This window comes from Hippoglossus hippoglossus, chromosome 1 (genome assembly GCF_009819705.1).
Source record: "Hippoglossus hippoglossus isolate fHipHip1 chromosome 1, fHipHip1.pri, whole genome shotgun sequence".
In the NCBI taxonomy this organism is placed as follows: domain Eukaryota; kingdom Metazoa; phylum Chordata; class Actinopteri; order Pleuronectiformes; family Pleuronectidae; genus Hippoglossus; species Hippoglossus hippoglossus.
The window spans coordinates 26,492,646-26,509,544 of NC_047151.1; the positions used below are offsets into that span (position 1 = coordinate 26,492,646).

At 43.0% G+C, this 16,899-nt stretch overlaps 1 protein-coding gene across 2 annotated transcripts; it reads left to right on the forward strand.

Moving 5' to 3' along the window:
• The first annotated feature begins 12,767 nt into the window (after positions 1–12,767).
• Positions 12,768–16,771, forward strand: LOC117759587 (protein CutA homolog). 2 transcript variants are annotated; one of them, XM_034581790.1, is made up of 7 exons: positions 12,768–12,829; positions 14,077–14,144; positions 14,778–14,926; positions 15,124–15,183; positions 15,337–15,382; positions 16,012–16,061; positions 16,296–16,771. In XM_034581790.1, exons 2-7 carry the CDS (start codon positions 14,082–14,084, stop codon positions 16,396–16,398), a joined length of 471 nt encoding a protein of 156 aa, XP_034437681.1. In that variant the 5' UTR covers positions 12,768–12,829; positions 14,077–14,081; the 3' UTR covers positions 16,399–16,771. The 2 variants fall into 2 exon arrangements, with proteins under 2 accessions (XP_034437681.1, XP_034437688.1); XM_034581797.1 differs by having other exon boundaries at positions 12,769–12,834; positions 14,082–14,144.
• The last annotated feature ends 128 nt before the right edge of the window (positions 16,772–16,899 follow it).

The window sequence follows — 16,899 nt, forward strand, 5'->3', positions numbered from 1 at the left end:
AGAGGAAATCTGCTACGGGGGGATAGAGGCAGCGGCACCGTCGGCAGACCGCGGAGAGAGGGGCGCATCCAGGCGGAGAGGCCGAGCATCCCCGGTCATGCAGCCGTGCGCAGGGACGAGGAGGACGCGGAGGGATGGACGAAGCTTCCCGGAGCGTCAGAGCCTCTCCTCCTCTTCTTCCTCCAGCATCCACACGGTCCTACACGGTTCCTCTGTCACGGCCACAGCGAGGGCGCGCAGCCGTTCACTGTCATCACACCAGAAAAAAAATATCAAGGAAACCTGCGAAGACAATGGGTTGGTTGGTTTTTTTTTTGTCTTTTGTTTTTTTTTGTGGTGGCAAAGCTGTGGAGGAGGATTCTGTGCGCCAAAAAATGTGCACAATTTCAGGACGAGCAACACATCAATCCTCGGTTCCCTCGTTTTTCCTCCTCGCAGGGCTGAGATAGAAGTGGAGAGAGGAGAGGAGAGGAGGAGGAGGGGGTGGAAGCAGAGGATGAAAAAAAAAATCCACACAAGCACAGAGAGAGAGAGAGAGAGAGAGAGAGAGAGAGAGGCAGAGAGAGAGAGAGATGTTCCTTGCGCAGCAGCACTTTACGCAAAAACAAGCGCACTGTAAAAAAAAAAAATAGAATAAAAAAAAAGAAACATGTCCCTTTCAACAAGTCGCTCGATCCAAGTCACTGTGTCGTGTTTCTTAGCATGAGACCAAAATGTGACTTCATAAATTCCACATGTTCCATCCACTGGGGTTTCTCCCTCAGAGCTCGATTCTGCTCCAGCTTATTAAAGGTAAATAAATATGAGAGGTGTCAGATGAAGAAATGTATCAAGACAGACTGAGATGACGTAAAAAAAAAAAATAGATCAAATACAAATAGACAAAAGTTTGTACTTAAAGAGATTCCGCACACTTGAAGTTTTCTGGCCGCAAACTGCACAACGAGACTGTCCTTTAATTAAATGCATTTATATGCTGGTTTAAATATCACGTTTCTTATCAAATTATATCATTTACAAGCTGAAAATGGCTCTTCACGCCACCTAGTGTTTCAAACCACCTTGGACCGCGCAGGAGGTTTGTGACGTCACAACATCAGGACGGTAAAAAGGTTAACGCCCTCCGATGAATCCCCAGTGACTGTTCGGGTGAATCTGGAAAACGCTGCGCTCATTTTCAAATCTATGCTGAAACTAAACGGTCTCACGCTCAGAACGTTTAAACTGCCGGCTGAGACAGATGTTTGTGCCGCTTGGTTCAAACGGCTCAGAGCGACCGTCGGGAAACTCCAGAGGCAAAAAAAGCCTCGACTTCACACGGCGTTGCTGTCACATAAGAGTGTGAGTGGAGTGTTACCTCATATACGAAGGAGATTACTTTGCTTTAAGTTACAGTGCAAATGTGAGAAGAGCAACGATATAGTTTCAAAAATCGTCTCCAAAATCTCCCATATTCAAAACTGAATTTAAAAATAGTTTGATTTAAAAAGAGGGCAGTAAATACTTTCCCCACGTAAACCAAAATATAGCCTCTTCAATGTGTCAGACATTATTCGATCTTTCATATTGGTTGACTTCGGTTATTGTCAGTTTGTTGTATTTAAAATGAGCAGTTTTTATCGTAATATATTGAAGTGGAAATCAACAACTGCTTAAAACTCTAAATACCTGTTTAGGAATAATGATTTCCTCAAATGACAAAGGTAATTTCTGGAAAATACAGACTTCTTAAATGACACATTATCATTTTATAAGGTGAAGAAATACTGTATTTTAAATTTGTATTCATGAATTATTCAAAAGGGAATATATCAAAAAAACTATGTTAAAGAAAGTGATGAGAAATAAATACAAATTCTGGATCTGATCCTTTCTTTGGATCCAAACTGAAATTGAATTGGTTTCTGTCTCGGCTCATGTTCCATCCTTCTGAATTCCGTTGGAATCACTGAACACAAAAACCACACAAACAGGTGAAAACACAATAATAACAATACACACACACTTTTCTTTTTTTGCTGAGATGTTCCACAACATGGCCCCCACCAGCTGCTCCGTCGCTGATCTCCAGCTGACAGGGATCAATAAGGTGTCACATTATTATCATCAGTGGGTTTTTATTTGTGAGGGAGACGGCCGTGTGCTTTAATTTCCTGGCGAGGTTGAAGATATACGAGACACAGACGATGAAAGGGCCCGAGTGTGAAACACCTGACCGGGCGGTCAGGGGCTCGCACGGCTTCAGCGGGAATAGATGGGCTCGGTTGTAAAGCTCAGTGATCCGTGCTGTGTATGTTTGACTCTGTCATATGTTTCATATCCCGGCGCCTCGCAGGGACGACAATGACTCTCACTCTGTCAACACACACTGGAAGATACCTCACGTTGTGTTTAGACACATGCTCCGAGGATTGGCACGGCAAATACTGCAGAAATGTGTTATTGTAATGGGTTTGAATATAAATCATGCAAAAGAGATGTAGGTGGAAGTGTTTGTGCTGGTGGGAATCTGGATGATTATAATCTGGGTACTGTGGCTGGTTCATTTTTTAATTATACCTTTAAATATATTCAGAACTAAGAATACAAATGTTCTTGTTTTGTTAGTTTTATTAGTCACATCCTGTTCGTGGTGGCTGTGCACCATGGTTACTGCTGCCTCCTCACGCCGCGGAGACGGACAGCAGCTCCCTCACTGGACGGCGACTGTCTCCCTCTTGTGATGTGCTGCTCTGGAGCCACATGCTATTTTCATGTAGAGACAGACACACACAGACACACACACACAGACACACACACAAAGCAGGAAACAGATTAACTGGACACTTACCTCTTGATGAAATGGGCTGAGGTTTGTTTTTCAGTTCCTGGTTCCTTCTCTTCGTGGCCTTTTGGAAAAAGTGTGTGGATCCGGAGTTCATCTTTCACATATTTTCAGAGAAAATTCCGCTGAGAAAATCTGATGTTTTTTATTAACACCACGTCGAGGTCGGCCCTCATCAACGAAAGCTCTCGAATCTCGTTGTCTTTGCAATTTGACATCAGTGACGGATCAGAAGTAGATTTTACTTCAAGCCAAACAGATGGACTTTAAATAATAAATTCCATCTGCAATTTAACGCAACTTATATATATGTCATGTTTATGTGTCGCCATCTGAAAACTAGTGAACAGACTTTCAAATGCACTGTTCACTGGAATCTGGATACTTGTACTGATACTGAGTGGGTTATTATTCCACTTTAATCAACTAAAACTGAAACTAAACAATGAAATGAAACAATAACTGAGATTTTAGTTTTGTTCGACTTAATTGTTGCTTTAATTGCAGCATTTATATGTTCAACCAGGTCAACACAGTTTATCTCTGTCTAAGTAGAAAGGAACATAATTGCAATAGGAAGCTGAATTTGAACCATCTACTAATATGGTCATGAATGAAAGTGAAACCCTAATCTTCACAGAATGATTACATCCTGACGGCAGGGCAGATTGGTGTGGATCCGATGAGTTCTGACGCTCCAGATGTGCGGAGCTCACATCCTACACACACAGCAGTGATGTAGCTGTGGGCTACACAGTCGAAAGGCGAAATCACAGAGGAGGAGCTGACGTTACGCAACATTTTTTAAGATTTTCTAGGTCCCAAAGTTCAGGTTTTTCCACATCGATATGGAAAGTTTGCTCACTGCAGCTTCAGCTAAGGCGGCTGTTAGTGAAGTGCAGTGGCCCGTCCGCCTGTCATGTCCTCCATACATCCATCTAACTTGTTTCAGGGACATTACTGGTCCCCTGTTAAAGAAACTTGGAACACGATTTTGGCATCGTTATAGCATTTTGAAATTACACTAAGTTGCCTGCTGGGGATGCTATAATTAAATGTCAAAACAGTCAGACACAACTGCTGCAGCACCGGTTTGATGTGGATATAATGAGGGAGACTTGTCTCTGGCCCACAACTGTTGTGGGTGATGATACACAAAGTGTTGGTTTTGTTAAAGTAAACCTACTCTGCTCATATTCCTGTTTGTGGTTTTTAATTTGTGTTATTACTTGAAAATGTAGAAGATGAAGACTTTCGGCCAGTATCGATGTTCGGTTAAATAAAAGCACAGGTTTTCCGCGGCAGTATTTAAACGCTAAGTCCTCCCCACACATGTGAACCCAGAGATTTCCCTGAGTCAACTCCCTGCTGTCCGAAACCCAATCGTGTGGAGTTCATGTCTGAAAGCTGCTTGGTTGATTTTGCTGCCTTGCTGATTAGGGCAAAATGCTCACATGGGTCATTTTACAAGGCAAAGACAAAGGTAATTGTGATAAAATTATCCTGTAATGATCCAGTATGTTCTGATCTGTACAGTGAGAGGGCCTAAGTCCCTCCGACAGCGCAGCAAGGTACTATCATATTAACCTATCAATCATCCTGGAAGAGCAGATTTTACATCTTTCAAATTTAGTGACGCAGATCCGTTCGCCTAATAACATTTCATACACTGAGTGAATTACAATCGCAGTGACAAATCTGAGATGGACGCGCAGAATGTCGAGTGTGCTTCCAATTGGAAAGCACGAGAGATCTGCAACGACGGGACGACGCTGCGGATAAGAGTGGGAGGAAGAAAGTAGAGAGGAAAAGAAAAACTAGAGCCGGGGCCCCAGAAAAGAAGAGAGAGAGAGAAGAGTCTGCCATGTTGGCCGCCCTCCCTCCTCCTCCTCTGGGGTCTAGAGGACATGTTTAACATTCCACTCTGCTCCTCCTCCTCTCCTCTCATCCAGCCACAGCCTCAAGTCCCTGCTGCACTCTGGTTACTGATGGCCAGAGACGAGAGCCGAGGCACAGAAAATCCCTTAATCACGACCGGCACGCCATTGTTACCGCATTGTCGCCGCTGCTTCGCATGTTCTCATCAAGCACCGGCATGTGACACGCGGTGCAGTTTGTAAAACACTGTTTGGGCTTTGGCTCGATCAGTGAAAGTTTGTGCAGGAACATATGATGCAGCAGCAGACATGAGGACTTAAGTTGTGTGTCCTTAAGCAGAGAAAAAGTTGGAGGAATCTACTTGTTTATGTGGAGAAACAACACTGAAAATCTGCGGAGGCTCTTCAAACTGTCCCGGAGGACATGCATGTGTGAACGCAAATGTCCGAGTGACCGCATCCGGATTGTCTGCGGACTTGATCCACCTGGCCTCCTATAAAGTCTGTAGAGATCCAGGAGAAAGGTAAAAAGAGTTTGTGCTGATAAGAGCTGACGATGGTGTCTGTGTGTGATCACGTGATCTCCGCAGCGGAGTCGATACGTCACTTCCTGTCCCTGTGTGCTGCACCCGGCTGCTCCACCTCTCGCCTGAGTAACGTGGAGGACTTGATGCTGGTGTGAACGCGTCTGTTTGAAGGTCGGCAGGATTAATGGAAAAAAACATCTTTGCACGAAACTTAGTGGAAAGGATGAAATATGTGTCTGGGAAGAACCCGTTAAAATCTGGATCAGGGGGCAGATCCAGGAACTATTTTTTTATTTTCTTATTTCCCAGGGAATAATTCATGAATTTTGAAAAACTCTGGCATATTAAGACAACTGATATCTATGAGTGTGTGCAATTCAATTTCAGGAGACGGTTGCTCCTTGGCAGAGGGAAGCTATTCTGCCTACATCCACCAAGGAGGTTGTGTTTTCCTCTGTTTGTCCGTTACTTAGCATAACTTCAATCTAAGAAGACGTGCTCTGTGTCCCGTTCATTACAGATTCTGTCATGAGCTCACTGTTCCCAGTAATCCAATCAGACTTTGCCATGATCTCAATCATGTTGTTTCAGCCAAACCTTGTTCTTCTCCCTCCTCTGTCATTTCAGTGATTGGCTGCGACTCCTCCTCCCCGATCACCTCCAGTGTCCACTCACATCATCCAGGTCCTCAACATCCTCCAGAGCCCATCAGCAGACGGAGGTTTCCTGCCGCTGTCACACACCCTTTCGACCTGGATGACACCACAAGGGGTCCAAGCGCCAAATGGACTCTCATTTATATCACACCATAGTCTCTCCTGATTGAAATATCATTTCTGTGCATCTGTGATTATTCAATAGCAACATTTCAAAGCCTCATATAGTCAAATACACAAAAGTCCCACTTGTTATGTCTGATTTATGTGTCGTCTCTCTCTTCTTCCCTCTCCTCCTCTTTTCACCTCCTATCCTTTGCCGGCTTTATCCAGTTTTACCAACTAATTTCTCTCTCTCTTTCTTCCGAGCCGTTTTCTCCCCTCCTCTATCTCCCCTCTGTCTTCTCACTCTCCCTCTTTTCGCCTGAGGGCGAGCCGGGTTGTCCTGTTCCTCTCGCTCCCATCGCGAGCTTCCCGTCTGCATGAATGACTCTGCGTTACCTGCTGCAACCTGGCCTACTTCGAAAGTTTCCAGCCCTGCTCCGCTCCAGCGCCACCAGCAAAGTCACAGCCAGACAGAATGAGGTGGTGGGCTGGTGAATTAGGAATGTGGAGGGAGGAACGGGGAAGAAAAGAGTGGAGCAAAGAAAGAAAAATATCTTTTTGAGAGCTCTCATGTTGTGGCAGCACTTCACACAGGACATTGTTTCAGTGGGAGAACGATGATCGCAGCTTCGTGCCTTTTTTCTTCCAGATTCTAACAGAATTGATCAGCTGCCGTAGCGACGAGGACGAACGTGACATTGAAACGTCTTTTAGAACGAGGCCACGTCTGTTTGTTCCTGTAGATGTTTTCCTCTTCTGTGACGTGAAGTGGAATGAAGGCTTCTGTACTCGCATTTACAGTTGAAACATTAAAAAAGATCACGTCCGCATTTATTTTCAGACATTACAGAAATCCCCCTGGACAAATTGGAGCATCACCGACACGACATGCTGCTTCTACACTGAATTCAAACGGGTCAGTTTGTGTTGAATCTGCCACATTTCTCTGTTATAACCTCAAATATTACACACTGCAGCTTTATTCTAATTCTGGTTTTATTCAGTCTTCACATTAGCTGACAGGGATGAATACATTTTCAACATGTTCACTGTAATTAGTTGGTAGAAATATTGTCTATTAAAGTGCTTAAAATGTTACAACAGACCAGAATTTAGTCCGACTCAAAGGCGTTGGTCTCAGTCCGGATCGAACTGTATCCTGGTGCGTTTCATCTGCAGCGTGAAACCACGTTTTCTAATAGTTCGGACTTTTGATCCAACTGCGGAGTGCAGTCCAACTGCGGCAAAGTTGAAACAGCATTAAACAGTAGAAGAAGATAAAGAAGAGGAGGAGTTGGTTTGCAGGACTGCTCGTTATCTTCATCTCTGACTAAATCAACAACGTGAACCGGTTCATTCAGTTTCTCCAATCAAACCGAAGGATGACTTTTTTGATGCTCTTTATTAATAAAACTTAGCAAATACAATAGTTGAATCGTGAGACGCTCGTCAACAAACCAATCAGAGTCAAGTATAGGGAGACGCAGCCCACGTAGGTGATGACGACAGGACGTACGTTTATCAGCTTTAGTCCCTAAATTACAACGAGAAACCAAAACCAAGCAGTTAAAATGGAAACAAAAGGAATAAAGACATGAAGCTTGGTTCAGACCATGTGTGTGAAGACGCATTAAGTTTCATTTTTGTTTTCTACTCTCAGTTGTATCTATTCTTTTTTTTTAATTCAACTAAAGGGATGTATTGACCTGACCTCCTTCCAGGAATCATTTGCATTACATAAATAATACATCAACACACTCGGAATCCTCAAAAGCATAAAGCAGGAGAAAAGAGAGAACAAAGAAAAAGATCAGGAGCAGCTGCTCTTATCTCAGTGTGAAAACTACAGAAACACCCGTGTCTGAATAGACAGTTTAATTGGGTTGCTGGTTTTACATGAAAACTAAAGTCTTGAATTCATTCACCTCGTGTGTCTGTACTTTGTGTCCTCCCGTAACTCAGTCCTACTTTCTCACAGATATGCAACTTTTCTGTTTAATATAAAAAAGCGGAATGATTGTTTCTATTTGTGTGTTTCTTCTTGATAGTCCGGTTTGCAGCCAGTGGGAAGTTTCTGAGTCCGGTAATTGTTTCTATTTCTAACCCTAACTCTGGCGTGGTGTTCCCCTTTTGTGTCATTGCTGAGCAAAGTCAACTTTTGAGATTGTTAAATAATAAATAAATATTATTATTAATAAGCCCTGTGATCAGCATTGTTCTGCATGACGAGTGACTAGTCACGGATGAAAAGCTTCATATTCAAGGTCAGGGCTAAAGGTCAACGAGTGAAACACGGGACAATATGTACGTCTCCATTCTTAAGCCATGGACACACTTTAAATAAGCAGATAAGTGTAGGGATGAGAGCAATGAAGGGAAAGAGGGCGAGACGGGCTAATTGCTGTGGATTTTCTGTCCTCCGAGGTATTGTCTCCCATACGCTGCTGTTACAGAGGTGAACTTCTCTCTCCTCCCGTCTCCTGGGTGAACGAGGAGGTCCCAGGGTGGTCCTCCCTCTTTAGAAGTCAGAGTTAATGGGGTCAGAGGAGAACGGAGGGGATAGAAAGACAGGAGTTCAATCAAGATTTGTCTTCTCCTTTTCACCCTTAGTGTTTTTTCCCTATTTTCTCTCTTTCTTGTGTTTAGCACATGTTCGGCTTTGTCCGTCCGTCCTGAACTTGTGAACGTGATATCTCTGCAACACTTCAAGGGAACGTTGGCAAACTTGGCAAAAGTGTTCAGTTAATCTCAAGGATGAACTGATTAGAATTGGGTGGTCAAAGGTCAATGTAACTGTTGGCAGGTTTTTGGGCTGTGATTCAAGAATCCATTCACTGATAATGTGTAAATAATGTCTGTGAAGTCAAAGATCAACTTCACGGGGATCAGAGTTGCCAGGTTCTGCTTTTTGTTTTAGGAAGTTGATGGAAAAAACATGGGCCGCAGATTGTGGTTTTTTGGGCTTTATTTTAAAAACTCTAGTTGCTTGTGATGAATATCTAACAAATAATATCAGAGAGTGATTCGTCCTGTTATAAATCCCCACGTGGGCCGATAATATCATACAACAAAGATTGGGAGAAAGACTTAAAGACTGGATACGACCAAAACTCAAGAGTGAACGAGATTCACAAAATCACAGTTTGACACTTTTACTTTCTTCTCACACTGTTACATCATATGGAGCAACGATGACAGACCTTTCACACCATCATAAACCAAATAGACATTATAGTTCGCACATGCCAATACTCCCCATGTAACAGGTGCATACGTGATGATGAAGTATTCATGGTCTCCAGAGGATGAGACATAAGTACTTGACCTGAAAGTATGGCACTAAAAAATGTCCAAGTATCTTGTATCTTGAGTATCTTGAAGATTAAAAGCCTGATTGCCATAAAAACTATTTTAATATTCCAGACCATCAGGGTGTCCCTCTAATGCCAAGGTCATGAAACTGGGCAGATTGAAAAGGAAGTTGAACATAAAAACTGACGATGTCTCAATTTCTAACAATCTAAATGTTCCCTGTTCTTTATGCGTAAGGTAAAAACTTTATTACTGAAGTAAAGCTCTTGGTATTTTGCACCAAATGTTTCTTCTTGATTTAGATTCACAGCACAAGATATTGTATAGCGCCTCTCATTGGTGGGTTGAATGGTTGGTGTTATGGGAAAGAGTGACCTTGACGCGTACCTCTGTAAATGAACACAAAGTAAAGAAGCTTTTATACCAGCCAGCTTTTATATGTGTTGCCCTCTGATCTCCCTGCAGACGGGGGTTGTACTTCAGAAAATACATTCCCCACAAGTGAAAGAACAAATAACATTATTAATAGTGATTTAGATAATATGCATAATATGTCCTGATGAATCTGGATGACTTTATTTTCCTCAACATGATAATAACTGATCCCTGTGGAGAAATGTGTTCATTCCAGCAGCAAAGAGCAACAGGAGCCGATAGAGGCTGAATGCACGTAAAATAAAATGTGAAAGTGAGTACGTGAAAGTAACTCGAAACCTAAATGACCTCCGTGCTTTTGTCCTTGTGTCATGTTGTCATGCTCTACTGTGTTTTACCATTCCGTGCAGCTGCAGTGAGGAAAATAAAGGTGCTGAGTTTAGGACTAGACCGTGAGAGCCTGAAGAGGGACGACCAAAACCTCTGAGGGCTGGTCAGCAGCATCAGATCCTGGATCCTGTACACTGCTCGACAAACACTGCTCCAACGGGTCTCAGGGATCAGGTCCAAACTGCCTCAAATCGTACAGTGGATACAGGAGGAACTGGAACTCATGCTGCTTCTGGTAAAACTTTCACAGAGCTCCATTTCATCCATCCATTCATTTCTGTACCACTTTTCCTTGAGGGTCGCAGGGGTGAGCTGTAGCCAATCCCAGCTGACACACTGGGTGAGAAGCGGATTCACCCTGAACAGACACAGAGCTTTTCAGACATCAACACATCATTATGTCATTTTAAGTCACTTAGGGTGCGAGTTCTCACACTTTTGAGTGCAGGTAGCAGTTAACAGATTTATCTTAGAAAGCAGATGCAACCTAGAGGAACACATTTCACTCCTTCAGATAGACTGATGGAAACGACCACCAGTGAGAGATTGAGTAACTGAAGTTAGCGGAACCACAGCTGCTGCTCCAGATGTGACGTCAGGACTCTGTACAGTCCTCATCCTGCCGCCTGTGGTGAAACTGCATCTTCAGGGCATCCTCCACTGACCCTGAAGTTGACAATTTAGCAGCATTTTGAAAGTCCTTTGGTTGAGGTCCACCTTTACCCACCCCTCTCTCTATCTCTCTCTCTCTCTCTCTCTCTCTCTCTCTCTCTCTCTCTCTCTCTCTCTCTCTCTGGAAGTTAAAGGGCCAGCGGAGCCTGATTAGAATGCAGAGGAGGACGGCTCTGCTGCAAATTGAAAACATATTGATTCTCCTCATGCTCGGTGGGAGAGGGGGCGAGAGACAGAGGGAAAGACGGAAAAAGACAGGTTGGGAGAGAGAGAGAGAGAGAGTGAGGGAAAGAAAGAGGGAGAGAAACGAGAGATGATAAAATCTGGTGATGAAACAGTCAGGGCAACAAGACAGTTGCCCAGTGCCAGTGTGTGTGTGTGTGTGTGTGTGTGTGTGTGTGTGTGTGTGTGTGTGCGTGGATTCGAACCACATGCATTTTCCCACATACTAAGACAACATCCCATGGGTTGAGGGCTACGGTCACCATGGCAACGGGGTCAGGACAGGCGGCCCCTGCGCATTTGCGTGCGAGTGCATCTTCTACATGTGAGCGCACGCTGTCGTGTCCAGCCGTGGTGGGGAGAGGCCGCGGGATGCCGATGAGAGAGGACAGCGCATAACACGTACAGATGTGCTGACTGCACAGTTTCCATGGGAACAAGCCCCTCCACCACCTCCCTCCCTCCCATCAGCACCACCACCACATCACCCAGCACATCCCTCCTCCCTCCATCGCTCCTCATTGCTCTTGCAAAAGCCTGACAAGCTCCGCTAACATGTCTCGCTGCGTCTTTATGTGTCCCGTGCATCCCTGGCGGAGCTCTCACATCAGCCGCAGCTCAATCTATCTTGCTCTGAGTGCACGTGTCAAGTCCCTGTAAGTGTGTGTGTTTGTGTGTGTGTGTGTGTGTGTGTCCGTGTGTGTTATGCAGATTAGTATGTGTGACACGGTTGTCTCATTCTTTAATCAAGGGTGAGGGCAAGGAAAGGAGAGTGTGAGGAGGTGGACTTTATCAAACAGAGTGGCTTTCTGTCTTGTGCAGAGGAACAACACACACGCACACGCACACACACACACACACACACACACACACACACACACACACACAGCATTATTACTGGGCAGACAGACAATCACAGACATAGCTGCTACCCTGTTGACAGAAACTGATTTATTGCATGTGTGTGTTTGTGTGTGTGTGTGTGTGTGTGTGTGTGTGTGTGCGTGTGTGTGTGTTATAGCTACCGGAGCTCATCAAAAAGCCTCTTCTTGTCTTGTCTCCTGTACAGAAGCTGCCATCATATGGTCGTTCACTGCCACTGCTCAGTCACTTTGAAATGTTGTTGGCAAGTGGTGAGAAATCAGTGCGTGTGCATGTTACATGCATTAGATAGAACGTGCACAGTCCTGCATTCAAAATTGATTCCAAAATGATTTTCTGTGTGATTAACACCTAAAGTATCATATATGTGTGTGTGTGTGTGTGTGTGTAGAGTTTTAAATAGAGTTGCATTTGGAGCCTTGATTAACCAACAAATACAAGAATGTTCTGAGAGGCCTGGAGAGCCCCCTTCTGGTCAGTGTTTTTAATGCAAGCAACACATGTAATATTGAATTAAAATTAACTGCAATGTCTATCTGCTGATATTATTATTATTATTATTATTATTATTATTATAGTATAGAAAGTATTAATAATGTTTGCTCACAAATAGATCTCGTTAAGTTTTAGAGTATTTAAATCCCCCTAGTTTACTCATTTATTTCATTATCAGTTCTTGTTGATTATTATTATTATTATTATTATTATTATTATTATTATGAACTCAATTGATGTGTTTATAATGTAAAATTGTCTGTCATGTTTCCAGGCAACGTAAAGTAATATACAGTAAGTCTAGGTTATTATGAGAGTATATATTGAGAGAATATATAAATGAAAATATATAAGCAGTGTTAATACAAACCTTGGAATAAATAAAACTCTATGAGAGTTTATAAACACCTCATGCTGGTTCACGACAGTTCCACAAACACACAGCCGTTGCGCTTTACGGCAGCCCGTGTCAGTCTCCAGCAGCAGTCAGAAGGTGAGTTAATGGACAAAATAACACAAATTACACTTTTCCTGTTGTTCCACACACTCGAGTCGAAACACAGTTAACTGACGTGTGATTTAATTCCTTATATTGTAGTTTGTTCTTTCTCCGGCGCTGTTGTTAGCTCCCCGGCTAACAGCTAACAGCTAACAGCTAACGCCCCTGCTAGCTAAACACAATTCACATGTTAGCTGTTGTTAGCTCCCCGGCTAACAGCTAACAGCTAACGCCACCGTTAGCTAAACACACTCGTGTCAACACCTCAGCTGTTAGCTTAAACTCTGTGGCTGTAACTTGTGAGGAAGTGGCTGCATGATTTTACAGCTGATCATAAAACAGCCAACACAACTTATACTCATAATACACACATTTAATAGGAGATTAAGTATAAACAGCGCTGTGCAAAACTTCATAATGATTTTAATTTTTTAATTCTGTGTCTGTACTCGATCGCTGTGTGATTTTCAATTTGCTTTTAAATTGTTTCCTCCTGTTTTGCCTTCAATTGTCCACTTTAAACTAAGGCACCTTGTAACTGTGTATTGAAAAGTGCTATATAAATAAAGACTATTATTATTTATTAAGCATGTTGTATTCTTGTGCGTTCTCACTCTGATTATTTCAAAATTCACTATGCAACATAACAATAAGCCCAGACCTCGAACCCCTTCAACTTAATGGAGTCGGTCGAGGCTCATATTCAAAAAAACCTGGATTACAAAGTTTACACAGGGTCTGAAAAAAGTCTAAACAAGTCTAAAAGTCAATATTCTGAAAAAAAAGTACTTTGCTCAGTACTGTACATGTAGAAATATGAAGTAAAAATACAACCAAATGCATCACAGAAAGTACTAGACTGATGTAGACTGAATTTTCTTAATTATACACATTTTTCCTAAGGTACTACATAGAAAATACTACTTGTATACAGTTTTTAAGGTACTTGGCAAGTGGGTTGTTCCAAGCATCTTGAAGAGTTCTCCACAGTTCTGAAGTCTCAGTGTCTCTTCATGTAAACCCACATTGACTTCAGGAGTTTAAATCTAAAATTCTCAAGTACCTCAAACATTTGCACGGAGCAGTTCAAAAGCGCTTCTTCACATATATGATCTGATCTGTTGTTTAACACCATGCAAGCAAAACAAAAAAACAGACACACACAAAGACACAAAACTTGGAGGGAGTCACTGTGACTTTCTGTCTGCAGACTAACCATCATTCTGTGTTTGACCTGCTCAGGACATGCGTATTGGGCTGCCCAGTGCAGAGTCACTTCGAGGTGGATCCTTTAAAGCTTTAGCTTTGGTGAGTGTGCGGAGCAGGATTTCTCTAACACACATGTACTGAACTCTGCTTATTCTCCAGAAATGATCCGGAGGGGCTCTATGTGAGAACATAGATATCTGAGTCAGTTGCTCTAGATACTCTCCAACCTTTTTCCTCCCAGCCCCCTGGTAAAATGTTCGGAGAATGACCCGGTGAACAAGTGGGCGTGTGGATGACGTTTCTAACACATGACGGACACAAAAGTGAAAACTCAGGATGAAAAAAAAAAAAGGGGCCAACACACAGAAGATGCTGAAGAAGTCAGCGTGAATACACCTCAAAAAATATGATTTCTGCAGTGGAATTAATACGTCATGTTCTAAATCCTGTATGCTCTAGCCAGACACCCCCCCCCCCCCCCCCCCCCCCCCCTCGCCTGACTGTTCCGGGACATTTTTCTCTTGTTGTGAAAAATCTGACCCGTGCAATCTTCTGCTGTGTTCTTGTGAAAGGCAAAGTCCAGATGATGTCCAGACCCATTTGTACGAACATTTTTCAGAGTCCACGTCTAAAAATGGCTTTGGTGGCCTTTTTCATGTTGTGTTTTGTGGTCACACGTTTGACATATTGCTGGAATTCACCCTCTTCCTCCTCTGTGTCGTCCTCCTACAGACGTCGCTCCTGAGTGTGTTTATGTTCCAGCTGCTGAGGACTGTTGGACTGAGGGCGTTCTCCATGGCTTCTGAGACGTACACGTCAGGCACACACTCTGCAGCTTTTGTCAGCTGTCCCAACGACACCGTAGCTAAAGATCTGGCCAGGTGATACAAGAAACATCATCTTAAATTTCTTCTAGATGTTTTATCTCGCTTACTTAAGAATAAAGTGATTTCTAGAAATACCTTCTTGACGAGACTGACTGGACATCTCGTCTTCAGTCGACAGGATTCTTCGTTCTTGCCAGTTCTTTAAAGCATTTTAATTTGTGGCTGATTCCATCTTTGCCTCAATCTCACAGGGGGATTGTGGAAAGGAAACTTGCTGCTTGTGTCAACATTGTCCCGGCAATCAAATCGATGTAAGTTATGAGACGGCTGCTTTGAGTGAGTCGGGATGGAAAGAGTGTTTTTAATGAAAGTATTTTGGCAGACACCACTGGAAATAAATAAATGATTTTGTCCCGTAACATTAGCGCCTAATTAAATCAATTCACTTTGTCTCATTTCTCCAGATACGAATGGCAGGGGAAGATCGAGGAGGACGATGAGGTGCTGCTGGTGAGTGTTGACTAATAATGCAGCTTTTCCATTTTCATACCCCTCTTGATTTGTGCACTAGGTGGAGACAAAGTCTAGAATCAGACAGACTAGATGTCTTTTGAGGTGCAAACATAGTCCCTGTGAGAGATTAGTGCTCGGCTCCAAATCATTGTGCCTGTGCTGAACGACAAGGAGAGAGAAGCTGATGATGTGAAAAACAAAAGTGTGTCATGTCTGAATAAATAGAAATTAATAAAAAGCAACAGATGTGACTCAGTAGAAGCAGCAGCGAAACAAAAATAGAAGGAATAGACAGGTATTTATGTGTGTGTGCAAAAAAGTCCGGATCTAGTGAATTTAAATGTGGCTTCATGAGGCGTTTTGGTTTCTCACAACACGACTGGCAATGAGGCTGATTACTATTCTAGTTTGAAATGGGACTAATACTAGATTGTGCTCTCTTATGGCCTAAATGTCTTGCACATTTATCGAATATTTAGCAAATATTTATATATGTGAGTGACAAAATCACAAAATCCGAGAATGTTTTTTCAATATAGCACATAATGAAGTGCAAAAAATTTCGCATATCATCCAACGTGAGCTGAAGTTTGTCAAGTTGACCCCGTGTTTCTCTCCTCGGTCAGATGATAAAGACGAGAAGTTCCAAGGTGCCTGCTCTGGCTGAGTACGTCCGGTGAGTCAGTTTTTTTTTAGAAACATAAAAAAAAGACCCTGCTCCAACCAAATGTCTTTATACTAGAGCACACAGAGGTGGAGCTCTCTCAGAATCATCGTATTGATCATCTGTTTCATTACCTGCTGGGACTCATAGAATCCAAGAGTAGGGATTTAATTGGTGCTGGTCACGTGTACTGTGGCCCCGGGCTGTGCACACATTTGTCTCATTACGGCTCATTGTCCTGCTCAGCTCCAACCATCCCTATGAAGTGGCCGAGGTCATCAGCCTGCCGATCGACCAGGGCAACCCGCCTTACCTCAAGTGGATCGGAGAGGTCGTTCCTGAATCCTGAATGAGCGCAGGCTGGAGGATGGGGGGGGGGGGGAATGGATGTAAAATTGAATCTGAAACAATGTGAAACACACCGAGTGCTTCGACAGGTTAGACACACTGAGCCCTACCATCCAAATCTGTTATGGTGTCATCAGGTTGTTTTCTTTAGAAATGAATAGAACTCCTGTTTTCTAAAATGAAAGCAATGATTTGAGGTTTCTTTCCCACGGTATCTTTACCACTAGAGGGCGGCCTTCATCCCTTGTTTAAACAGTTTCACATCAAACTGCTTCAGCTTTTCCTTGTTTGACCTGAAAATGTTGAAAGTGAACAGACATTTGTTAAATGTTATTTCAGTAGCATTTGGAAAATAAAGCAAAGGATTTTTTTTATTTCTTCAGTTCTTTCTTTGTGAACAACATACAGCTGAGAGGTCACAATGAGAAATGTTGCACAGTTACATACAAGTCATGATATTACATACTACACACAGGCAGGTAATGTGTGCGGTAGTTGAAGT

What these genes read in the sequence shown, in the direction of transcription:
- LOC117759587 (XM_034581790.1), top strand. Translation starts at nt 14,082, where the DNA reads ATGCGTATTGGGCTGCCCAGTGCAGAGTCACTTCGAGGTGGATCCTTT. An exon ending in CCTTTAAAGCTTTAGCTTTG is followed by an intron (nt 14,145 to 14,777) that starts GTGAGTGTGCGG and finishes GTCCTCCTACAG; the next exon opens with ACGTCGCTCCTGAGTGTGTT. An exon ending in GTCCCGGCAATCAAATCGAT is followed by an intron (nt 15,184 to 15,336) that starts GTAAGTTATGAG and finishes TCATTTCTCCAG; the next exon opens with ATACGAATGGCAGGGGAAGA.